Source organism: Stylophora pistillata, chromosome 2, assembly GCF_964205215.1.
Source record: "Stylophora pistillata chromosome 2, jaStyPist1.2, whole genome shotgun sequence".
Taxonomy (NCBI): domain Eukaryota; kingdom Metazoa; phylum Cnidaria; class Anthozoa; order Scleractinia; family Pocilloporidae; genus Stylophora; species Stylophora pistillata.
The window spans coordinates 14,022,688-14,048,761 of record NC_142520.1 but is presented as its reverse complement, the minus strand read 5'-3'; the positions used below and the strand labels follow the sequence as shown (position 1 = coordinate 14,048,761).

General features: G+C 36.9%; 3 protein-coding genes across 3 annotated transcripts; all 3 read right to left on the bottom strand.

The window, feature by feature from the left end:
- Window positions 1-555: 555 nt before the first annotated feature.
- On the bottom strand, window positions 556-7,440 carry LOC111345365 (uncharacterized). Its single transcript, XM_088749070.1, has 4 exons — window positions 7,203-7,440; window positions 5,490-5,752; window positions 4,614-4,731; window positions 556-2,634 (listed from the first exon to the last, which is right to left on the bottom strand). Exons 1-4 carry the CDS (start codon window positions 7,273-7,275, stop codon window positions 2,327-2,329), a joined length of 762 nt encoding a protein of 253 aa, XP_088605196.1. The 5' UTR covers window positions 7,276-7,440; the 3' UTR covers window positions 556-2,326.
- A 3,526-nt stretch (window positions 7,441-10,966) lies between these two features.
- Window positions 10,967-16,226, bottom strand: LOC111345366 (uncharacterized). Its single transcript, XM_088749288.1, has 5 exons — window positions 16,002-16,226; window positions 14,340-14,602; window positions 13,221-13,356; window positions 11,846-12,366; window positions 10,967-11,119 (listed from the first exon to the last, which is right to left on the bottom strand). Exons 1-5 carry the CDS (start codon window positions 16,072-16,074, stop codon window positions 10,967-10,969), a joined length of 1,146 nt encoding a protein of 381 aa, XP_088605414.1. The 5' UTR covers window positions 16,075-16,226.
- Window positions 16,227-19,779: 3,553 nt separating this feature from the next.
- LOC148737253 (uncharacterized) lies at window positions 19,780-25,565 on the bottom strand. The gene is made up of 6 exons (XM_088749020.1): window positions 25,235-25,565; window positions 22,678-22,946; window positions 22,438-22,555; window positions 21,948-22,052; window positions 20,540-21,058; window positions 19,780-20,163 (listed from the first exon to the last, which is right to left on the bottom strand). The coding sequence occupies exons 1-6, from the start codon at window positions 25,323-25,325 to the stop codon at window positions 19,823-19,825; spliced, it is 1,443 nt and encodes a 480-aa protein (XP_088605146.1). The 5' UTR covers window positions 25,326-25,565; the 3' UTR covers window positions 19,780-19,822.
- Window positions 25,566-26,074: the final 509 nt, after the last annotated feature.

Genomic DNA, 26,074 nt, shown 5'->3' with positions numbered 1-26,074 from the left:
GCCGCATTGCACAGCGGTATTCACCTTCAAATGTTCCGTTATTTACGATCAAATGTAATTTACCCTGATTTCTTGTGATCTCAATCACCATATCTAATTTATCCAATTATTATAATCAATCATTGTAAGCAATCAACTACCTCTGTAAATAAAACATTGATTTAAAAAAAAAAAAAAAGTACTGTGGACCTCATCAGTGCAGAGGTGATCCTGGGATGGGGGAGAGCCAAGAGGGTCACCCCAAACGACCCAACATTTATGGTATCGTCTAAGCCATGCCAGAGTGCTCAAACTAGAATAAAATACCGCGCATGCGCAATTGCAACAGCGATGACTCATCCTAGGTAGAGTGCTCAATTTCGACATGAAAGCAAAGCTTTGTATGCCAAAGAGCTCTCTATATATATATATATATATAGTCGTTAAAGGAACTCTCATGCCAACAAGGGTGCACCGCGCCAGGATGATCAATAAATATTCGCAGTCCAAACCTCACAGCCAACACGAACGTAGAAAGTTTAAAAAAATGCGAGGATGGACAACTTCTGACGTCAAAGATATAAATAATTTTAATAAAAAACGTTTCGGTCAGAGAGACCTTCTTCAGTTATTTACAGCGTTTGAAATAAAAATAGAGCATTAAATAGGATCGAATTGCTAATGATTACGTAATTAAAGATAACGACTAATGAACTGGTGCTAATAAAAAGATAAAAAAAAACAATCTAATTACAAAGAAAGCAATGAACGAAATACAAGAAACAAACCCTAAAAACTAAGAGATAAGAATACTAAATATGTTAAAATGAGTGGCGTAACCAGTTGCAACGAAGAAATGAGGCAAGCATTAAAAGAGAGGAGGCCCACTTTTAACTACAACTGTAAACCGTAACAAAATCCCAAAAGAAGGCCTTTGGAGCCCGAAAGGGCAAATTAGCAACAAAATCCCTGGAGGGGCCCTTGAATGATACTAATCATAATAAGATCCCTTGACAGGGCCTCTGAGTCTAATCCACACCTAAAGGGCTGACAAAGTCCAGGAAAAGGGCCTTTGAACGATCAACTAGTAGCGCCGAGTATAAGATGGAAAATTAATTATACCAAATTATATTTTCGAATGAAATTTCTTTCTTTTATTCAAATCATGGGGTGCAATAAGCCTCTTTTGTGATTAAAAGCCTATTGATCTCTACACAACCACTAGGCGCTTGTAACTGATCAATGCATTGAAACGAAAAATCGTCCAGGGTGTGTGGGGTTTTGTTAAAGGGTAACGCTACTTCACAAGTTGTTTTGTTTGGGAGCATAGCAGATTTTTGAGTTGTCCATCCTCGCAATTTTTAAACTTTCTGCATTCTTGTTTGCTGTGAGGTTTGGACTGTGAATCTTTATTGACCCTCCTGGCGCGGTGCACCTTTGTTGGCCTGAGTGTTGCACTAACGACTTCCTATAGATATGGGGGATAAACCAGAAATGTCAGGAAAACTCTATATAATCACAGGTGGGAGTAGTAAGGCCTGCAGTCTATAATTTTAAACTTCTGAACTGAATGGTTCCTCCTGCTTTTGGCTTCGCCCATGCCTCTCAGGATAAATTTTAAAACTCTTATATTATCATATTTTTAATTTTTTTTTTTTAGTTTCTTTGTTTCTCTATTTTTTATGTCTTCATTTATCTTGCATTATTTAGCAGATTAGATGAAATCTTTCCATTCTAAACTTATCTTTAGTCTCAGTCTCGAGGGTCTTTGAATAAATGTCGATATCAACGTTTATCTTTGAGTTTGTCTTCTTCCTTCATCACTTTAGCAAAGTAATGCCTTCCTTCGAAATGTCTTTTGAAGATCAAATTGTTTATAAACTTCAAATCAGTGTTAGGGGATAATTCAACCGACATAAAAACACTATAGTAATAAACACTCAGCTACTTTATCAATCATTCATCATTAGTTATTAATTACTTTATTATTTATGAGCGACTCTAATAGACAATACTATAACTATCCTTAATAACTTACGTAAGCCCTCTACAAACTATAACATCACAGATGAGAACCTCGCCACGATTAATAACTGAGTGTGCGCACGCTTTCAAATCTGGCGTGTTGAAAAAAAAATAACAATAATAATAATAACTTGGAGCATCCTGGAATTTATAGTTTACGTCAAGCTAAAAGCTTCTACTTTGTGTAGATGATTCAATTCGTCGCTGAGTAAATTAAGCATCGTAAGGATGCATGGTGCGATACCAATAAATGTATGATAGCTATTAGAAATCTGGTCCAAAGTATAATAATTCACGTGCAGAATTGTTTTCTGTGGATTAATCAGATGGTACAGTTTACACTTGCATCCTCCCAATGCCCGCAGTTGTGGACTCCCCAGCTGTTGCTACTACAATGAGATAGCGCTGCCTCTCCACCTTGACAGTGGACGTCATCCATCCAGATCCGACCAGACCCCTCACCATATGCAGCGCAACAACGAGCCTGGGCTGCACCTGAAAAGCCGAGCTGACGACATACCACCTTAGCATCATCGATGTCCCAGTAATCATCACACACTGTGCCCCAGTGCCCGTTGTGATAAACTTCTACGCGGCCGTGGCTTGCTCCACCACCCATTAAACGGATGTCTGTAGCAGAATAAAAGATCTCACTGATAATATGTGATCTTGCAAACTGTTACACAAACTGTACTCCATTAACCATCGCGGAGGATTTTGACTTTCCTGTCATGACTAGATTCTTAATTGGATGAATTTTATTTCCAAAAAAATATTCGTTTAGGTGGAATGGCAATGATGCAAACCAATAACGACAAATAACGAACTCTTAATTAACACCTCAATGGAACACATTTAACTTTGTTTATTTCTATTAGAGAAATATAAATCTACTTCGCGTCCAATAAGGGAAAATGGAATTCCAACTGCAACTGATATACAAATGATAAATTCTAACACTTAATCATGCTCGTGTTAAACTTTCGTCCGATGATCGTCTGAAAGATCTAAAGTTTTAAAAAAAGGAAGAAATTTTATTTCTTCTTTTCATCCGTAACTTTCTAGTAATATATGGCACGGTGTAAGGCGTTTTTTGCTTTTTAAATTATTAACTGAGTTGGTCTAGGTTTATTTGTTTGTTCACAAGATTTTACAAGCTTAAGATAATCTACGAAAACTTTATTTTTGTGGAAAAATCTGATTAGTTGCAATAATTTAAAGTTTGACATGAGATAACATAGCATACGTTAGCAAAGGACAGCAAATCATTTTCGCCTCTTCAAAAAACAGATCACAGGGTACCCCCTCCACCACCCCCGGGTCAGTTAATTTACTATCCGCAGTCGTCAAAATCATTTAGCCACATCTCTGAAAGCTTAAAATAGATCATAATGTCGAATCAGATAGATTTAGACATAAATTGAATATATCAACAAAGTTGTTATGGTAAATTGGCCACAGTTACGATTATAAAAGCTGACGTTTCGAGCGCTAGCCCTTCGTCTTTGCGAATAGAGGAATTGTGGGTTGTGTGTGCTTTTAAAGGCAGACAGAGGAGCTACCTAATTGGTGGGAAAATGGCAACGAGAAAAACACGAATAAATTAGTGGAATGAAAAGTGTTCGTTGATATCTGTATGATTAATTAGACTGCCGGTTTGAAAGATGAGCTTTTGTTCAAGAGTTTTCCGGCTTTCCATGCTACCTAAGTGTAAGGAAAGACCGCAGATTGCCATGTCCATCCACTATCACATTTCACCCTCACAACCACTCAGTTAAATCCATCATTCTTAAAAACTTTGAATTACTCCAAAACGATCCAGAGACAAGCACTATCTTTTCGCAACCTCCACCCATTTCATTCAAACGCGACAAAATCATAGGCACTTTTTTCGTCAAAAGCTCTTTTCAGACTTCGACCAACCAGGGACTTTTAAATGCGCTCGTGTACGATGCAAAACGTGTCCTTTCATTCAAAACACTGAGAAAATATCGGGACTCAAACGATCCATTAAGAACACCGATCACTTTACGTGCAACTCCGCCAATCTAATCTATTGCATAACTTGCACTTACTGCAAAGATTTACATCGGCGAAATAGGCAGAAGACTAGGTGACCGATTCCGAGAACACCTTCTCGACGTGGAGAGGAATGACAAGGACACATCGAAACCAGTCGCTAGACATTTTAATTTACCTAACCATTCTAAGTAACACATGGCAATCTGCGGTCTTTCCTTACACTTAGGTAGCACGGAAAGCCGTAAAAATCTTGAACAAAAGCTCATCTTTGAAACCGGCAGTCTAACTCCCACAGGTATCAACGTACGCTTTTCATTCCACTGATTTAATCGTGTTTTTCTCGTTGCCATGTTCCCACCAATCAGGAAGCTCCTTTTTCTGCCTTTAAAAGCACACACAACCCACAATTCTTCTATTCGCTCCGACGAAGGGCTAACGCTCGGAACGTCAGCTTTTATAATCGTAACGGTGGCCAATTTACTATTTCAAATTTTTTGATATATTCAAATTCTTTCGCTACCCCAACCGACGCAGCCCCAAACAGTTTCTTTAGAAACTATCTGCCTTTAGATATAGACACACTCTACCAGTTTTTTCACAATCGTGGCCAGTGAATCCAGGAGGACATAAACATCGATATCGTTCTCTAGTAAAACCCGACTGGCAGGTTCCCTTGTTACTGCATGGCAATTGCGCACAAAAATTCTTGAACAAAAAGGAGAAAAAATATATACATGTACATATGTTAATATCATCAGAGGGTAGAGTGTGCATTAAAGAAAAGCTTGCATATCTTGGAGGACTAGATGGGTTTGAGAGAGCCAGATGCTCTTCCCAAGGAGCAGCACAAATTGAGACAGTCAAAACTTAACTAAATCTTTTGATTTAACAAACAGTCCAACGCATATTATAACTATATTCTAGCGTAAGTTGAAGAGGAAAGAAATATTTTGATTATCTTTTAGCTGCTCTTGAAGTTTCCAAAGACCCTTTAGTTGTCATAATTTTTGCCATATATTCGGCGGTGCTCTGAAAGACGCTCGGAGTCTAGTGGAAAAGCTTTCCATTCGGCTTGATTTTTGGCAGATGTAGTCGTCAAGGAGAGAGTATGCATCACTGGGATTTTGATGAGAAAAATATTTTTGTAGTTATTTTAGTTAATTAAGGAACAATATAAATAAAAGTGACTTACTTTGAATTTTTTTTTTTTTATGGGGATGAAAAGTTTTCATAATAGTCATTTAAATGCACTTGCAAGTAGCACTTCAATGAATTGACTCTATTCGAAATTTTTGTTTTGTTTTGTTTTTTTAATGCGACCTCACTAGCCTGTGTTAGGGTAAGAAAAAAGCAAATGAATATAAATCTATACAATATGCATTCTGTTTACGCTTTCATCTGACATTCACTTGAACACTAAAAGCCAATGAATTGATAACAAATGATAACCGATGGCTCCGTACCTTAGTTCCATGGTACACATATTTCGCTGCTTCCACTAGATCCTCCTCATACTCTTTAGCCGTAGAGTTATTTAGTTCACAGTTGTGTGTTCCTGGTTCATTTTCTCCATAATTAAAGTTAACACTGACGCAGTTGTGGTTCAGGTAACAGCGATGTTCACATTCGTCTCTGTCAATCACACTGATTTTCGCTATGGTGTGGTTAACAAGACGTTCTCCCACGAAGAACAGAGTCGATGGAAATGCTAATATGCGGCATTCATCTAGAAACAAGTCAATAGAATACCAAAATGCATTACTTGTTATTCTTCCCCTCGGCCAGAGGGGGTATCTCAGATGTCGATAAGAGTACTGTTCAGAGATTAGAACGCGCATATTAATAATTCCGAAGTTTCCGAGGATTCGCTGTTACAACGATGAAAAACTGATCGAGCTTTGAAGTGTGTGAAAGAGGATTTGTATCATGAAATAGCAATCGTTTTTCCGGGCTGGTAAGTTTTTCAGACTTCTCGACCTACATCTGTAAATTTTATGATGACGTCCTCTGTTTATTTAGCGGGAAATTGACAAGCTTTTTAAAGATTTATCTCATCAAACATTCATTAGATATCTCACGAACAGTAGTTAAGTGTAAACATTAAGGCCCAAACCTGAGAGCTGTTGAAAGTTCATAATTGAAGCTTACATTTCTTGCTTTGATAGTGCAAAAATATTTTTTTCCTTTTTGTTTCTTTGATTTTTGTTTTGGTGGTTACCTTGTTATTAAACCAAAAAATCGCTTCCTACCCGAAATTTCAGATAACAGTATCAGAAAAATATGTTAGAAAAAAAGACGTATGGAATAAAAACATTGTAAAAGGCTGTAGAAAACATAATCAAAGTTTACGAATTTTCTATCGTTTCGTCGTGTTTCGGCTATAATTGGATTATGAAATTTGATATCAACTCCAGGTGTGGTTACAGTACCAAGGTAATAGCGAAACATCGTACCTTCTCATAGTTTAGAATGATTTCCTGTCCAACTCCGCTTTTTTGTGGCCAACATTAAGTTTATTTGAATTTGTAGTTAAAATTACAGTTTTGTCCACACTGTAAAACTTTTTGGCGAAATTCATTTCCGTGATCTAAATATCTGACCACAAGGCCCCAATATGTGCAAACTACACAACATATCAAGTCTCTATAAAGAAGGAAAATTACTCGAATAGTAGATTTTATTCTAGAGGACATGCGCTTAATTACATCACCTGTCTACAACGATAGCAAAAGAGGAAGAAAAACACCATGAAACTCTAGCTGAATAGTAGTACAATTGAATTCATTCAAATATGCTAGATTCATTTTTATAAGCTTCCACTAAAAAAGATATATATATATTCCTTGAGTAGTTTAGGGCTACAGTAACATAGGGGGATAATGTGTTTGAAACTTTTTTCATTTTGAAAGCCCTCTAAATCTCAACTGGACTTATTAGGGTAAACTGAGAAGTAATGAGTACGAAACTTTCTTATCTAGAATTTCGAGTATAGACATACAAAGTGAAAAAGGCCGATTTTCCAAATTATTTTAAATGATAAAGCATTTAAGTTTTTCATTAATTAAGCCCGCATGGATTGTATATCGAAGTTCTTGTTAGTAAACTGTTGAAGGTAAATTACATAAAGAAACAGAAATTCACTAACCTAGTTTTTCAGAGCATGAAAGTAAACTTACCGTCCGGACAGGATAGAACCTGTCTAAGGGAAAGAAACAGAGAGACGAAAAACAAGTGGGAAAGAAGGCCCATGTCTTCAAAACTAGGCGAAAAAGGAGTCTTCGTTGTTGAAAGAGAAATGTTTGGCAAAGTGAATAGGTTGAGGAAAAGTTTGTAACTGGAACCGCAATTAGCAACTATTTTTGTTAAGCTTGATTATGTAACCTCCTTCCTTTAAGAAGCTGATAGAATGTTTGCTGCGTGGTGAATAATATAGCTTTGTTTTTCTCTCTCTTTTCCACCTGTTATATTGTATATATTGTCTCCACATTCCCACATATATTATCTCATGAATTATCCGCTCTATTTACTTCGAATAGATAATTTTACTTTTGGAAAAGACATTGTGAAATGTCGGACACAACTACGTGAATCGACAAGAAATAGTTTCTAACTGCCTAACTGTTGCATACACCATCGGTTAGTTTGTATCAATGTTTCCATTTTCTGTCAAACCATAAGGGCTCTTGTAAACAGTCATCGAGCATTTAATTCTCTACCAAATTATAAAGTACATCTCTTGTCGAGGGTCGACGTAAAAATTCACACAGCTAATCAACTTGTAGGCCAAAAATTAATTTTCAAAATTAAGAAATCATCAAGATCGAGCCCGTTCGCTTTTTTTATTCTGGAAAATGTATTAGGTTGCGCCATTGCCGCTAAATCGATAACCCGTTAGGTGAGGTAATTCACCCGAATTAAACATTGCAATATTGTCAGTTCATCCAGTCAAAACCTCTAATGAGACATTTTCCACGCAACCTAGCTTGTAGAATAGAGGAGAGGAAAAACTCAGGCCTCAAGATCAGAACTCAGCGGTTACGTTTCCTCTGCCTGCATTTCCACGTCTTAACCAAAAAATATCATTACGTCACAACAGTGAACACCACATGTACAAAGCATAAACCGCAGGCCGCCAAACATCACATTTCAAATTCACCACAGAAGTACTTACTACTCAGCTTTTTCTCAAAATTGTCGCTCGGTAGGAACGCGTACAAAACAGAAAAACAAAGCATAACAAGACAAAACACGTTCCAAGCGTTATTTTCAGAAAATGAAAGCCCGAATTTAATTTCCGGGAAGGATGCATTCGAATGTATTTCGCATAGCATTTCTCCACCTTTCTTTTTAATTTTCGAAACTAAACCCGTCACCGTTTCCGCCTAACATTTTATCCATGCAAAGCTTGCAAGTATCTCTCCTGTCATTTCTACCTCTTCAGGTATTACAATGATGTTTTTTTTAATTTTTTTTATTATCTTTTTTTACACCTATTAACTGTTTTTAGGCCATGATACAATCCCTATGAACACTTCTTTCCTCCATTCCTAGATTCGATTAAAATAAAAGGTGGGTGTAGTAAAGCCTGTAGTTTATAATTTTAAACTTCTGAACTGAATGGGTCCTCTTGCTGTTGGCTTCGCCCACGCCACTCAAGATAAATTTTAAATTTCTTATATTATCATGTGAAAGTGTAGTGCGATGGTCCAGGTGTTGACGTTGGGTTTAGGGTTTCGACAACCTGTGCGGAAGTCATCATCAGAATTAAGTTAATACGAATATTGTTTTTAAATTTTATTGATTCTCACTTATATTATAGGCTTTTAAAATTTTCCATATTCTGGAGAAAGTTCTGTTATTGATAACTTTCCAATAAGTTTCCATTATCATCTGCAACATTTAGGTAACAGTAATTTTACATTATCGAATAAATTACAACTATTGTAACAGACAATACCTGTAAGTTAGCTCAAGTAACTTTTGCGTCTCTAAAAGAGAAATTGCGTGGAGATATACTGTTTTGTGTAGAGCAATTTCCAGAGCGTTCAACTCAACAAATTTAATTAATACATCGCTTATCGCGTGAGCCGCTAAAAAAAACATCCTCGAGCCTTTCAAGTTCATGGGAGAGGTCACTGAGCTATAAAGCACAGTTGCTGGCCTCAACTGGGCGTCAGCGTGTTCCATCAGCACACTACGCGTGTTCACTCTCTTGTTTCCGACTTTCTGTTTTCGTTGAGAAGTCGCAAGACCCATTTTCGAGAATTTCGGAATTCAAGTTTTAAAGAAATTTTGTTCATATATAAACTGGCGCCAAATATCCAGGTTTAATCACTTGCCCTTAGTTTAATTTATGGAAGTACTTGTATGTGATCCTCAGGCTTAGTGACCAGTTATTATTTATCGCCTGGTAGTAGGGTGACAGGGGTGTGGGAGTCGGAGCGTTTTTGGTGTGTCACGATGAAATTTACCTGATACCTCCGCATGGCCCTGTAATATTCTTAGGAAACCCACCCCCATCCCTTTTATTGGAAGTAAACATTCCATAGTCCCCCCTTTGGACACTGCTGGAACAACTTATGTCCCTTCCATTCGCCCTGAAAACCATTAAATCTTTCCACTCCTCTGGAGATGAATGATTACTGGTCCCTAAATATTAGAGATAATAAAGCAATAACTACAATATAATGAATACAATATGAAAACTTACTGGTCCCTAAATATAGTTAGAGATAATAAAGCAATAAATACGACATAATGAATATGGGTAATAGTGAGTTACAGAACGACATTATTCCCTTTCTATAATATCCTTCTAACACATATCTGCATGCAGCATACCTATTACAGTGCTTAATTTGAAGTTATCTTTACAGATCCGAACCTAAAACTAGACCTACGTCACGCAACTGCAGCGTGACCAAGGGGCTGGTAGATTATCCCTCTAATAAAAAAACTTATGCAATGAATAACATAAGTCACATATCCTATATATGTGAAAAACATTTAACCAACCTCTGCCAATACTAGTTAAGACTTGCTCCTCAATACATTCTCCATTTTATAGGCCAACCTGTGCCATAAAGCTATTTAGAATTTTTCTGTGATGTTTTTTGCGTTTGCAGTTGTTATAGCAACTTGCAACTTCTGATGATTTTCCTTGCCTTGAGGTTCGGAGAAGCACTGGTGTATCAACTGATACGAGTTTTACCGGCCTAATCTCACTTGTCAATCTTTGATTACCCTCAACTTGCACTCTAAATAATAGCTGCGTTCGAAGAACCTTAGTTATTATCCAAGGACGTTTTTCATGGCGGAAATATGAGACATTCATAACCTCAAAGAGTCTACCATACTGCATCGATAAAATTAGCAATGAGGCTAAAGAGGAGTGTAATTATACTTTTTTTTTATAATCGTCATCTGGTCGGAGTGAAATGCGAAGGCGGAGATGCGGATGTTGTGAATTTTTAATTTTTGTTTCTTTTTTTCGCAACTGAAGGTTTGGGTTTACATCAGGTATTGATCGGAGTTTTATTTATTATATACCACCCATCCAAATTACTCCTCCTTTGGTTAAACTAAGCGATAATAGGGCATAATCAAAAGTCACCAAGTGCAAATTAAAGCTGGTACTAGTCTTCCAGACCCCATATTAAGTTTGATCGTTGCATCAAAACTCCGCTACAAAATGTAGAAAGGCGCATTTTGTTTTTTTTTTTTTGTTTTTTTTTTGGTTTTTTCTAGAGAAATGTTATGGTCACCTGACCATGACCTTCTGAGTTGTTACAACATTCATTCTGCTGATTTTTTCCGACATTGAATGATCCACCCCCAACCCCACAGGAATTAACTCTATCATGAGATAGATAAGATATCTATCATGAGATAGATAAGATATCATCTCCATTACTTTCCCCGGAGTACCCTCCCCCTCCCCCTACCCCTCCATCTCCACCACCACCACCTCCACCAAACCCACCCACGATATCTTTGGACTTGGCTCCTCCACCCTGCCCTCCCTGAAGAAATATCTTACCACCCTCTCCATTCCTACCACTTCTTCCTTCGGAGTAAAATCCGCTACCACCACCTGAAAATATTTAAAACAGTTTCAATGTAAGTAAATAAAACAAAAATGTCTCGGTTTAATTAAGGAGTTTAGGTGTTCCTCGGTACTTTGATTTGTTTCGAAGTGAGTAATTTTTTTAAATACTGTACTCAGTGAACTTTAACCTCGATATCATGACTTCGTGATAAGCATTTCCTTTAGGTTCAACAATAGCATAGTTGTCAGGGACATAAGTTTTCTAATATTAACTGAAATAACTAGTCGTCCCCCCAGATAGATTGAAAACCTTGATTACTTTCAAAGCCAACTTATTTTGTAAGTATAAATGGTAAATTAGCCACCGTAATGATTACAAAAGCTGACGTCTCGAGCGTTAGCCCTTCGTCGTTTCGAGCGTTAGCCCTTCGTCGGATTCGCTCCGACGAAGGGCTAACGCTCGAAACGTCAGCTTTTGTAATCATTACGGTGGCTAGTTTACCATTTCAACTTTGTTGATATATCCAAATTATTCCGTTACTCCCACCGACGCAGCCCCAAACAGTGTCTTTCGAAACTATCAGCCTTTATTCATTTGTATTTTGTAAGTAACAACAATCAGCTCGCAAAAATGTCACCTTTTTGCGTTTGTCTTTATTATTTATCTGCTTCCCTTTCTTATTTGTTCGTTTGTCTGTTAGTTTGTTTTTGTTTTGTTTTCCATTCAATGCTAAGAATAAAGTGTAAGGAATAGTCAGAAAATAGTCTCACCTGACATCGTATTATTATCACCCTGTGCACCGTGTCCATTTTCCCCCACTGACCTGGGCTGTCTCCAGGATTTCCTGTTGTGTTTGTGCTAGCTTCACATCCTGCATGTCTTGAATTTGTCATGTCGACCCCACCACCACCTCCAGCTATGATCAAAGGTGTGCTAGCTTCTCTCACTACAAATGTTCCTCCACCACCTCCAGAAGAATAGGACACGTTCTTTATTCCTCCTTCTTGACCGATAGGTATGTGAATGACTTCAAACTTGTTTAAGCTGAATGTTCCAGTCATTTTTGTCCCTCTTCCACGGTACTGAGAATTATTTTGTAATGGATCATACCCGCCCTCTGCTCCTATTGCTTCTATTCTGTATTCACCAGTGTAAGGCACAGTCCACTGTTGAATACCGCTGGACAGTGTAACTTGTCCGTCGTGATCCTGACCTGTGTAGTGGTCCCCCAATGTTGTCGGACCGTATCTTCCTACTGCATTAAGATTGGTAAAAACAACTCTGAAGGATACTGACAGGCAAAAAACAAAGTTAACGTTAAACCCCTTTTCCTAACACAAGTTTTTCCATGAAAATATAACCAAACAAACAACAAAAAAACAAAACAAAATCTAGCAAAATTAAAAACACACGGAGAAACTCTCGCCAGGCTTTTACTTGTAATCTTCTCTTTTTTTTTTTTTATCTTATTGTTAATAAACTCCAGAGGAGAAAGAAAATATATCATCGGGGTAAAGAGATAAGATAACCGATGCTTAAAATTTTTATGAGTGGGCCGACGAAAGTGAAGAATAACTAGCATAGTATGTGTAATCATTTTGGAAGGTTCGTTTCATACTCATACCGCATCGTCAGTTTATTGTATTCTATTCTTTCAGTCGTTTTATATTTTATGTTAATGCTATGTTTACTGAGCGGTTGAAATCAAATTACAAAATTTGAAATTATAGCAACGTTAGAAAACTTTCATAAGACCTCCGCATGCATAGCATTTGAAAGGGTTATCTATGCAGTTATGGTGACCTTGAAAGCAGCGAAAGATGCTTGACGCCTGTACTAGAAAGCGTACGGAAATAGTTTGGAACTCGAGCAATTATTTCTGTTCTTTGTCACGACAAAGAACAATCTACCCTGGTCATTTAACCGAACAAAATATCTCGTGAAAAATTGGTTTGAGATCACGATTGAAAAATTTTCATTCTTGTTGATTCACGACTTCATAGTTTGGAATTTGATTCCCTTCCATCAACCCTTGTCAGATTATAAACTATGTGCACCATGTTCGACTAATTGAAACTCTTAGCATCTCCAAAGGCTCAGACTGAATACAGATTTCGAATGGAAAAATAGATGGTTTAAATACACCTTCGTCTTTTGGAGTTTCACCTCTTTCACAATTTTGGCCCATGAATCTAGAAGGACATAAACATCGATATCGTTTTCTTGTAAAACCCGACTGACATGTCCCGTAGTTCCTGCATGGGGCTTGAGCACAAAAATTCTAGGAAGAAAATAGAAATAAAAAATTACTATTGTAGGCAAAAGTCAGAGTTTTTTAAACGTTCATTACTTCAGTCTTACAATACGAAGGCTCCAGATCTGTATTACTTTTTGGACATTAGAACCTGGAGAACAGTCTGTTCCAGGTGAAGCGTAGCGAAGACTCTCCTGTGCCCACCTTTGCGCTGCTTCTGTGAATTTGAAACTTTGCTTTGTTTCCTTTATACTATTATCGTTTTTTTCTATTATTATCGTTTTTTCTCTTATTATCGTTTTTTCTATTATTACCGTTTTTTCTATTATTATCGTTTTTTCTATTATTACCGTCTTTTCAATTATTATCGTCTATTCCATTATTATCGTTTTTTTCTATTATTATCTTTTTTTCTATTATTATCGTTTTTTCTATTATTATCGTTTTTTCTCTCATCGTTTTTTCTATTATTATCGTTTTTTCTATTATTATCGTCTTTTCTATTATTATCGTCTTTTCCATTATTATCGTTTTTTTCTATTATTATCGTTTTTTCTATTATCGTTTTTTCTATTATTATCGTTTTTTCTATTATTATCGTTTTTTCTATTATTATCGTTTTCTCTATTATTATCGTTTTTTCTATTATTATCGTTATTCTACTATTATCGATTTTTTATATGTGAGTAGCTTTAGTTGTTAATATTTATTAACGAGGGATCCCTTGTAATTGGCTACATTATAATGGTCTTTCTACTCCCAAGATTCATTATGATTCGTGTTGTTGGATGTTAGATGTGAATGTTTGCTATTGTGATTTTAAGCCTTTTCTTTTTTTTTTTTTACCACGAATCCTGATTAAAATCATCTTCGTCGAGACATCCTACTGGTAGCAGTATTTTATGCTAGTTAGCCGACGCTAAATGAACAAATAAATGAGTATGGCATATGGAGAATACTTCCCTAGAACTCATGAGTCGCTAACAGAAAAGTTAGAGTAGAGTAGTTACCTTCGTTCCATGGTAAACATAATTTGCTTCTTTCACCACATCCTTCTCATATTCGTTACTCGTGGAGTTATTCAGTTCACAGTTCTGTTTTCCTGACTCATTTATTCCAAAATAAAAGTTAATACTGACACAGTTATGGTCCAGATAGCAACGGTATTCGCACGTGTCCCTGTCAATCACACCGATGTTTTCTATGGTATGGTTAGCAAGACGTTCTCCCACAAAGAACAGAGTGGATGGAAATGCTAAGATACGGCATTGGTCTAAAACAATCAATGAAACATCCAAATGCATTAGATCTATCTTCCCCCTGGACATCTCAGAGGTCGTTTAGAGTGCCGTCCGGAGATCACAACACGCATGGTGATAATTCCTACATTTACTTGATTTCTCTATAGCAACACTGAAAACCAAACTTTAATGTGTGCGAAACAGCATTTTCATCATATAACATCAATGGTTACAACAGGTCAATGCATTCTTTATACATTTTTGACTTACAAATGTCAATTTTAAAATGAAATCTTCTGTTTATGTAGCAGACAATTGCCAAACCAGTTTTACTCCTATTTAAAAATTTATATAGATATCTTACGGACAGAAGTATAGTGTAAACATGTGAAGACCAAACCTCAGGGGTGTTAAAAGTTCATAACTGCACCTAACACTGATTATTTTGGAAGGGAAAAAGGTTGTTTTCTATTGGTGTACACCTTATTTTTGAAGAAAAAATCCTCTTGCCTAGTTCAAAGGTTGTGTTACATAACAGTATCAAATATGTATCAAGAAACAAACGTATTGAATAAATAAAGTGTGCAAGGCTATGGAAACGCAATCAAAGTTAAACATCCTGTGTGTCGGCTATAATTGAATGATGAAATTCAACATCTACATAAGGCATGGTTACAGGACATTTGTAGATTAAAGTGATTTCGTGTCCAACCCGCTTATTTTCGGTCAATAGTATGATTTTTTGTAACTAACATTACAGTATTCCTTTGTCCGTCTTGCAACAATTTTTGAGGGGTTTTTCATGTGGCCTGCAAACTGACTCATTGAAGAGAAGAAAAAATTGTAACCATGTAACCATCCTGTAACCATGCCTTATGTAGATGTTGAATTTCATCATTCAATTATAGCCGACATACAGGATGTTTAACTTCGATTGCGTTTCTATAGCCTTGTACACTTTATTTATTCAATACGTTTGTTTCTTGATACATATTTGATACTACGGAAACAGGAATTTATTCTAAAAGAAAGGCGCTTAATCGCGCGCGTTACCTGTCTACAATGATAGCAAAAAGGAAAAAATCTTGCCATGGAAGTTTGGTTATATAACAGTCCAAATGATATCAACCAATTGTGATAGATTGATTGTACCAGAAACAGAACCTAGCTTTACAAAATTAGCGAAAATAGAGTAAACTGACCGGTGAAGAGTATGATACTTTCTTATCTAGAGTGTTGTAAGTAAGGACAAACAAAATTGAGAAAATATTTTCCAAATTATTTTAAAAAAACAGTATTTCAATTTTTCAGTGGGTTTGAAGGCATTGCATATAGTTTTTTAGTAAGCTTTTGAATATATATTAAACATAGGTACGATTAAGAAATTCAGGTAATATAAACAATTTCTCGAAGCTAAAAATGTAAACTTACCATTCGGGCAGGATAAAATATGTCCAAGGGAAAAAACCAGGGAGACAAAAAATAAGAGGGGAAAAAGTCCCATGTCATCAAAACTAGGTAAAAAAAAAAAAGAATTGTTTTCGTTGTAAAGGAGAAACGTTTAGCAGTGTTGAGAGCAATTCTCTTACTGATAGAATATTTGCTGCGTGCTGAATAATATAGTTGTTTTGTCACTCATTTTTCCACCTGTTATTCTCTGTCCGTTGCATCCGCATTCCCACATAAATAATTTCCTACAATCTCCGCTTCATTCATGTTTTGAATGGATGTAAGCACTACACGATTTGAACATGATCGCTTAAGAGAAAAGTTTAACAATAACAATTCGTTATTGTTAAAGTAAAAAGATAAAAAAAATTAATAAATAAATAAAAACACATTTTAACGTGCCAAACAAAGGACAAGTAGAAACCATTGCATTGATATTTAAATAATCAACAAAGAAACGAACCCGTCAACTTAGGATTATTCGAAGGGCTTTTCATCCTAAAGTGTAGGTCCGACTTAATTGCCAGGAAGAATATATTGAACTCAGAGATACTTAATTTATTCAAACTAAACTGCTTAAATATTTTGTTCTCGTAAACATTTATCAGCGATTCTCTATGTTTCGGTGTGTTAATATAATTACCATCGCCAAATTTAGACAACCCATTAACTTATTATATATTCTTATTATTTCTATCACCTAAATCGCTTTTATATCACGCAATGTTTTCTTTTATATTCCTTGAAGAAGCCATAGATCACCGAGAACTTGGAATAAAAAGATATACAGTATCTCGAGGCCTCAATCTAATCGTCCATTTAGTCAACATGCCACCGAGGAACAATTTTGAATAATTTACTATAATTTTTATTTCTTTTCGTTCCGCTTAACTTTTCTTTGCTTGTTTTCATTAATTTGCATCCCTTAAAAAACTTGTATATTAATTGAAGATTCTTTAGCCACGCCGAAAGTACATTCGTAAACGAATTCTCGATATAGATCGGGTGTGTCAAAATTAGTGACAGTTTTCAGGCTATCATAGAACCCTTATGAACACTTCTTTCATCCGTTCTTCGTTAGAATAAAAGAACATATCAGTTCAATTCTACGAAAGCACGGGTGTGTTTAGTAAAGCCTAGTGTTTATAATTGTAAACTTCTGAAATGAAATTTTAAAACTCTTTTTTACTATTATGCGAAAGGGTAAATGCAACCGTCCGGGTGATTGTGATCGGCTTAAGAAGAACTAGTACTGTTGCTGGTGGTGGCGACTGACGTTTCGAAAATCTGGGAGGGGGTCATCATATATATATACGTTATACGTTAATTGAGGCTCCCCCTTAGGGGCTTTTCAGCCACAATATAGACTAAGAGCTTAAAAATCCCCACTGGCAGGAGGCAGACCAGTGGGCTATTTACAGAACGCGGCCGAGGAGTTGAACTAGGGGCATCCGAGAACAAATCCAGTGAGTAGCAGGGTGGAGGACTTGAACCCGGGACACCGGAATACAAGTCCAGCACCCTAACCACTCGGCCACGCCGCCTCCATCATCAGAATTAAATTAGTATTAATACGGTTTTTACAAATTCCATTTCCTCTCACTGATGTTGTAGGCCAACACAAATTTCCATACTGTGGAGAAAATATTTTATTGATAACCTTTTACTAAGTTTTCATTATCGTCTACAATATTCAGGTAAACAGCAGTTTTTTCGTTATGGAATAAATTACAACTATTGCAACAAACAGTACTTGTAAGTATTCTCAATTGAAAGTAAATTTGGCGTCTATACAAAAGAAATTCCGTGATGATCAGCGCGTTGGTAATAAACTGTAGAGCAATAGATACCCTCTTTTGTATAGAGCAATTTCCAGAGCACTCAACTATACACATTTTGGAACAAATCATCTATTGCGAGAGCTGCTAGCAAAAATATCCTCAAGCGTTTCAAGTTCGAGTAAGAGAGAGGTCCCTGAGCTACAGAACACAACTGATGGACTCAACTGAGCGTCGGCGTTTTGTATCAGCACACTAGGCGTGTTCACTCTCTTGTTTGCGAGTTTCTGTTTTCGTTTAAAGGTCGCCAAACCCCTTTTCGAGACTTTCAGTATTTAAATTTTAAAGGAATTTTCCTCATATATAAAACCGGTGTCCAATGGTTTATTCACTTGCACTTAATATATTTTACAGAGGTACCTGTATGTGATCCTCAGACTTAGAGACCGGTTATTATCTATCGCCTGATAGTAGGGTGACCGGTGTGTAGGGGTCGAAAGAATTTTGTCGTGCCGCGATGAGATTTTCCTGGTAGGCCTATAAGGCCCTGTAATGTTCTTATGAAATCCTCCCCTCCCTTCCCATTCATTGGAAATAAATCCTCCATATCCCCCTTCTTTTTTACACTGCTAAGAACATTTTATCTCCCTTCCATTCGCCCTGAAAACCATAAAATCTTCCCCCTCCCCAAGAGACAAATAATTACCGGTCCCTAAATATTAGAGACGATAAAGCAATAATTACAACATAACGAATTCAATATGAAAACTTACTAGTCTCTAAATATAATTATACATAATAAAGCAATAAATACAGTATAATTAATATGGGTAATAGTGAGTTACAGAACGATATTATTGCCTTTCAATAATATCCTCCTGACACTTATCCTAGTCCAGAATACCTATTACGGCGCTTGATTTGAACTTTTTTAAAGACCCCGATCTCAAACTAAACCTTTCTCACGCAGCTGCAACATGACTCACGCAGACGTAGATAAGCCCTCTAATCAAAGGCTTCTGCAATGGATAATATAACTCATATATGAAAAACATGAACAACCTGGCGATAACTAACAGAACTACTGTTAAGTCGATACTAATTAAGACTTGTCTCTTAATTTTGACGTTAATTCTCAAATTAATTGGTCAAATCACAAGGTTTCTGTAACGTTTTTGCGTTTGCAGTTGTTATACCAATTGGCAACTTCTAATGTTCTCCTCACCTAGAGGCTTCGAAAAGTACTCGTGCATTAACCCGTGCGAGTTTTTCCGGGCTTATATATATCTCCCTCACCATCATTTGATAACCCCAAATTACACCCTAAGTTATCGCTGCGTTCGAAGAAACTTATTAATTCCTTTAGAACGTTCTTCATGACGGCAGTGTACTAATAAAGACATACATGACCTCAGAGAGTTTACAATACAACACCAGTAAAATAAGCAATGGATATAAAGAGGAGTTTATTGATCCTTTTTTATATATGATCATTATCCAGTCAGAGTGAAACGAGGAGGTCAGAAAGCTGGATTTTGTGAAACGTATAAAATTAAATCACTCGGAGCTTTTTAAGGAAAACTATTTTTTTTTTACAACTGAAAGTAAGGGTTTACATCTAGTAACGATCGGGATGCTACCCATTACAAAACAGCCATCCAAACCACTAGTACTCCTCCTTTGGTTAAACTGAGCGAGAATAAGATATGATGAAAAATAAGCAATTGGAAATTAAAGACGACGGCACTAGCCTCTCGAGCCCAATTTTAATTTTGGACACTGCATCAAAACTCTGCTACAAAATACGAAAGGCCACCCAATCAAATCATTGGCATTGAGCCTTGCTTTAGACAGAAACATCATACAACCTTCTATCATATTTAACTTGTTCTATGGTCAAAAATACTCAATCAAGAGAAATGAAGGGTTCGAGAGGAAGCTTTGGGAAACGCTAGTTCTACTATGTTATGTTTAAAATGGTCTTCAAGGAAGAAATCTGTTTTCTGACAAGTCACTCTCAAGTCACTACTGTAACGCTATAGTCACCTGGCCATGACCTGCAGATTTGTAACAACAGTCATTCTGCTGATTGTTTCCAGCATTAAACGACCCACCCCCTCCCCCACAGGAGTCAGCAAGTCTTTTACCACTACCTCCACCGGAGTACCCTCCTCCTCCGCCTCCTCCCCCTCCCCATCCCCAAGCTCCGCCTCCTCCACCAAACCCACCAGTGGCATTAAAGTAACGGGCTCTCCCACCCACCCCTCCCTGGATAAATCCCTTACCACCCTCTCCACCGTTTCCCTTAGTTCCATTGAAATATAATGCACTTCTTCCGTTGGAGCAAAAGCCGCCACCGCCTCCACCTGAAAATTTAGTAATGACAGTGAGAACTTTATTAAACAAGACAGAAATGTGTTGAACTGAGATGTTAAGCAGTTTGATTATCTTAATGTGTAACGATGTTCAATTCTGAGGTTGAGATAGAATCTCATTATTTGTTCTGAGTTTGTAAACGTTGACAGAGGAAGTATTACCCTAACTATTGCAGGAGTATCTGATGCCTAAAAGGGCACTGAAAGGACAATGGGATCAATCATTTCATGCTCAATCAGAAATGAAATTGATATCGATGTTGTCAGCTTATGAGCACTATTCTTATGTAGAGACCATGGACGTGCAACTCGACCAAGTTGCTACTAAAAAGATGGAGAGTAAGTGGACATCACAATCTATTCCTACCTGAAAAGCTATCATTAGTATCCTGTGCACCATGTCCATTGCTCCCCCCTGACCATGATTTGTACCAAGAATTCCCTGTTGTTTGTGTGCTGGCGTCACATCCTCCATGACTCGACTGAACACTTTGTGCGCCACCCCCACCTCCAGCTATAATCAAAGGTGTGTTGGCTCCTCTCGCTATAAAGGTACCTCCACCACCGCCAGAAGACCACTCTCGCTTGTTTATTCCTCCTTCTTGGCCACAAAGTATTTTTATGACTTCGCCTTTGCTTAAGCGAAATGTTCCAATCATTCTTGTTCCTTTTCCTCGGTAGTTAGTACTTTTAGAAGATGGATCGTATCCTCCTGCTGCTCCTATTGCTTCTATTTTATAGTCACCTGTATACGGCACAGTCCACAGTTGAATACCGCTGGACAGTGTAACTTGTCCGTCGTGATCCTGACCTGCGTAGTGACTACCCAGTGTTGTTGGACCATATCTACCGGTGGCATTGAGATTTGTAAACACGGCTTTGAATGCTGATGGATAAGAACAAAGTACACTGTAGCTTTTACTCATCTCGCAAGCTCTTGCATTCATTTGAAGGAGGTCGAAATATAGATATAACCCATAGCTTTCTTCTGTTATTGTTATTGTTGCGGTTTTTTTTTTACCTTTTTTGATTTTAACTATGGAACTGTGATAAAATTCGGACACTTAGGATTTTGTTAAAGTTGTCCAGGAAAATGCAATTTTTCCAACAATAACATGAACTCGTTATAGGACCTATAATGTCATTATGTCTCTACATAATAACATTATATGACAAATAATATTGAATTATGACACATTGTCTAAATAAGGTCTACTTAAATTGAAACTCCTACACATAGCAAAACCCCAAAATTGCATAGTCCCAAAATTGCATAGTCCCAAAATTGCATAGTCTCAAGATTGCATAGTCCCAAAATTGCATAGTCCCAAAATTGCATAGTCCCGAAACTGCATAGTCCCGAAATTGCATAGTTCCGAAAGTGCATAGTCCCAAAATTGCATAGTCCCAACATTGCATAGTCCCAAAATTGCATAGTCCCAAAATTGCATAGTCCCAAATTTGAATCCTTCAAAAATTATACAGTCCCAAAATTACTCAAATGGAGCTGCTGATTCTCAATAAAGTTTGTTTTTGGTGCTGTTGTTTTAGAACAGAAGGGAAATAACAACAACAAATAGTGCAAAGCCCAATTATCCAATGATTGTAAAAGATATCATGATGCGTGCTATCTAAAAATAAGGCCCGGTCAGCACATATACTAATGGTTGATCATAAACCGGTGGTGTTGGCTGGGGAGAATTATATTGGAACCAACGTAAATATACTGTATCTGGCTTGTGGTGATTTACATTCAAATCATCTTTCATACTTACTGCAATTCAATCCTGGTTTACATTTGCATGTATAGGAGCCAATTGTGTTGTTGCAACTTGCATTGTGATGACAACCGTGGGTATTGGTGATGCACTCGTTTATATCTGAAAAACAAATACAAAATGCTATTAAAGCATGGTTAACTTATGAATTCTGAATTACAAACCACTCTTTTGCATTCCAGTGGGTATATTTACTAGGAATGTGAGAGGACCTGTAAGAGAAATTAAGGAATGTGGAAATACAGAAAGTCCAGTCCATTCCAAGGTTCCAATATTCTAGCTTTTACTCCAATGCTTTCCAAGGCAATGCGGAGAAAATTCCAAAGGAACACAAGAAAAAGATTCTGTGAATGCTGTAACTTTGATTCACAACTGAACGTGGATGAAAAGAAAGGACCAAAAAAAATAAGAAAGGATGCTAAGGCAGTCAAACTTAAAGAGCTTTCTCGAAAAGATGGATCTAGAGAGATCATTCTTTTTTTTTTACCTTGCGCGCATCTTTCTCCCATGAAACCATCTTGACACCGTGGGCAAATGTATCGCTTGTCAGTAAACCCATTAATGCAGGGCATACTCTGGCCACAAGGCTCACTGGAGCACGAATTCTACGAGAACAGATTAAGTTTTAGCATCGTTTTTAATATAAAAAAGGAAATAATTAATTGAAAATATCAAGTAAAATGAGAATCAACATAATTCGCATATCTTCTCGCAAACTTTTTCGCACCTTTGAAGCCCAGTAGAAAAATCCTTCGTGAGGCTTAAGGTCACTGGGATGCTGGGTGTGGTCAGAATCACTCAGTTGACAGACCTTGAGGCCATTCTTGTTGGGTGGACCGATGTTCACCGACACAGCGGCATTTTCCATGAGGCACCTATTTTTGCAGTCCCTGTTGGGCTCAACTCCCAGGGGTAAATAAATTTCTTTAAAAACATGGCGTCGCAGAGCATGTCCTCCAATGGATTTCAAAAACGTAAGACTTCGGCAGCCATAGCCTGCAAGAGATTTGTCATTGACTTTTTTGTGACAAGAAGTACTTTAAAGTTAATGGCCCAAAGATAAATTTTACCTGAGTGCTTAAGTCACAAACAAAATCAAGAGGATGAGAAAAGTACCAAACGATTCTGGTCATTGAGTACCTAGACCTATTTCTTTGTCAGTGAGGCGTATATACGATTTTTCCGACTCTCAGATGGAGCCAAATCAACAATGGCCTTCTGTACGTGCAAGTTAGGCATGAGTTTTTAGCTCAAAGGATTGATTATCCCTTAAAAGTGAATGAGTTATCTCAGTCAATTTAGAACTTAGTATATTTAAGGCTTTTGCCTTCATTTAAGATCCCCATTGGCAAAATCACGAAAAATTGTTTTTAACTCAAGATCTGTAGGAGGCAGGGTCTCAATGGGAATAATTGTTTGCCACAAAACGGCTGAACAATTTATTCGTTAGGCCTAAAAATTGTCAATTTTGAACAATTAGTCGTTGAAAAAAGTTAACCGGAAAAAATGTTCCTTTCTGCACTGTGTCATTTGGCTTAGTCGTTAGCCGTAAAAATATATCAAATGAAAATCGAATGTAGTCCAAGGTCATCAAATGATAAAGTCTGTGCCGCATCATCATTAGGGACCTTAAACAACCACGACGGCGACGGCAAAGAGGACGTGGAAAGACAAGATATCTAATTGGCAGAACAATAGCTCAGTACGTGCGTTTTCAAACTTTGTACATTTCTTAGCCGTCCAATGCAAAACAACAACGTGAAATCGCCAAAATTTGCGTCGTCTGCGAACCGAAACCGCGAGGGCAGATTATTTTAATTTCCATTTGGAACTAAACGCTGCTATTATACGTCATGCTGAAGTTAAGCTGTGGCGTCATACGAGACAGTAAGCTCATGCAGGCATTTTTAAAATTCTAACTAAGAGTAGAAATTCATTTTTTAATCGAAGTCTTCCTTGGCGTTGCCGTCCTGACTGCTTAAGGTTCCTATTATGTGTGGCAGGAAGGGGGGGGGGTGGGATGGGTATGAGATACAGGAAGAAGAAGATCACTCAGTTGAGTAATAATTCAAATATATCAACAAAGTTGAAGTGGTAAATTGGCCACCGTTACCATTTCAACTTTGTTGATATATTCAAATTATTTCGTTACCCCCACCGACGCAGCCCTAAACAATCTCTTTAGAAACTATCAGCCTTTATTTAATTAGGTAAAACAAGCTTCTTCTTCGCGTAGCTAACGCAAAACCATTTGTAAAACTTAATCCTTTGCGGATATGCAAATTCGTTCATTTATGATATTTATTATACAGATATGTACACCTGACATTATTTTCATTCAAATCTGTATTTGAGCAACTGAAAATGTTTTCCGAACGTTTCGGGAAATAAATAGCAAGTTTAAAACTATAATAGGAGTAAACCAAAAAGAGAGAGAAATGGGTAAAAAAAAAAAAAAAAAAAAAAAAAAAAAAACAATTGAAAGCTTTCTCCCTGCTTGGGTGAGTTATTTTGATTCATGCAAACTAAGTTTTACCTGCTGCGTAATAATTAAATTTTTGGATAGTGACTGAAATAAGAATAATATAAATAAGAATGATATAAATAGATTTATCCGGTAAGTCTCCCCCGCCTGAGGATTTCTGTTATAGAAATGATAAAAACAAATTCTTCATAATTTCTCTTTTCTGACAGTAAAACACCTTCTTGTCTCAAGAGTTATAAACCGTTTTCTTAGCGACCAACGCAAGGCAAGTTATTACGACAGGCTAACAGGGAAAGTGCGTATTAATATTGCTTTTGAAAGCATCAGACTCGGTATTTATGATATACACAAAGTATGTGCTCTTTTTTGGTCATCATCTATTTTTTTTTTTTTTCAATATCTCTCTAATGTGTAAATTGCAGCAAGAGCTTAATGGTAATACAAACATATCAAGTTGTCGATGAACAGTACTAATTCGTCGTTATATAGTTTTATTCGCAATAATACCTGATTACAAGCATCTGATATCTAATCGATTCTCGTGACTTCTCCTAAAGTCAGTTAAGGTTTAATTAACGCGCACGTTTCTCTCAGGAGCAATCAAGTTGCAGGCGACCTTGAAAACGATAACATTCTTAAAAAAAAAGAAACTATGAAAAAAGTTCCGAGTTTACTTAGACTTCAAAGTTGGGAAAATACAGTTAAAATTAAAATAAGAGTCAAACACAGAAAAAAATGTTTAAAATGCAGACTTTGGCCTTAAAAAACTGAAGGAAGTGAAGAGAACGCAATTTCCTACCTCGGTTTTCTTCCATGACGCAATGAAGCCATGCTCCCAACGGAACACACGATAACAGCAAAAATAGTAGTAAAAAGCTGCACCCTTTCATCGTTCGCTAGGTCATGAGTTTCAACACGAAAAGTTGCGCAGTATCAACGTTTGCGAAATCAGATCTAGCACTGACAAATTGCACACTTTCAGGCGTTGTTACTGTTCTTTCACCGTTTTCTTTAACCTGAGAAAGATAATGTTAATTTGCGACCGTAGCTGCAACGATCAGTAGAGATAATTTTGGAGTGAGGAGACCTCCACTGAAATATGAGGCGTGCCATGAATTTAGACACCACTTATTGTTGATCTCGCCTAATTAATGCAACTAATAACAATATGTCTAGTAAAACTTGTCATAGCACAGTCACCCGAAAATCAAAAAGGTATGATAAAAACGTGGCAAACTTTGAAACGCTAAGGTGTTCCGATTCAGCAGGAGGGCACTAAACTGAAACAAAAATCTCAATTTTTTGCATGAGTTCTTGATAGAGATTAAGTTTTAAGAAATTACTGCCGCAATGAATGTTGAGCGGAACTCGTCAGAGTTCTTCACTTTTAATTAACCAGCGGGTGTCTGTCTGACTGAAACAAAGTATTTCGATTAGCTTAAGGAACATCAAGCGGTTGAAATGGTCATGATGGTGAAATTTAAGATTTTAAATAAAAACTGAACTTCATTTAGCACGCCTATTTCCAGCCTCTGATAGGATTATATCTTTTTATTTACAGGTAACCTCTTTAGAAAATAAGTAAGGTTCTAAAGTCCACATGTCGTTCTCAACGTTTTTGCCGCTGAATCTCTTGTTT

Coding starts and splice junctions, on each gene's coding strand:
- LOC111345365 (XM_088749070.1), bottom strand. CDS start 7,275: ATGGGCCTTCTTTCCCACTTGTTTTTCGTCTCTCTGTTTCTTTCCCTT. Junction 4,732..5,489: donor ATGTGTACCATGGAACTAAG/GTACGGAGCCAT, acceptor TTTTTGTTCAAG/AATTTTTGTGCGCAATTGCC. Junction 2,635..4,613: donor CCACGATTGTGAAAAAACTG/GTAGAGTGTGTC, acceptor ATTCTGCTACAG/ACATCCGTTTAATGGGTGGT.
- LOC111345366 (XM_088749288.1), bottom strand. CDS start 16,074: ATGGGACTTTTTCCCCTCTTATTTTTTGTCTCCCTGGTTTTTTCCCTT. Junction 14,603..16,001: donor TATTTTATCCTGCCCGAATG/GTAAGTTTACAT, acceptor TGATTGTTTTAG/ACCAATGCCGTATCTTAGCA. Junction 13,357..14,339: donor ATGTTTACCATGGAACGAAG/GTAACTACTCTA, acceptor TTTTCTTCCTAG/AATTTTTGTGCTCAAGCCCC.
- LOC148737253 (XM_088749020.1), bottom strand. CDS start 25,325: ATGAAAGGGTGCAGCTTTTTACTACTATTTTTGCTGTTATCGTGTGTT. Junction 22,947..25,234: donor CGTCATGGAAGAAAACCGAG/GTAGGAAATTGC, acceptor AATCTCTTGCAG/GCTATGGCTGCCGAAGTCTT. Junction 20,164..20,539: donor TACTAATGATAGCTTTTCAG/GTAGGAATAGAT, acceptor CTAAATTTTCAG/GTGGAGGCGGTGGCGGCTTT.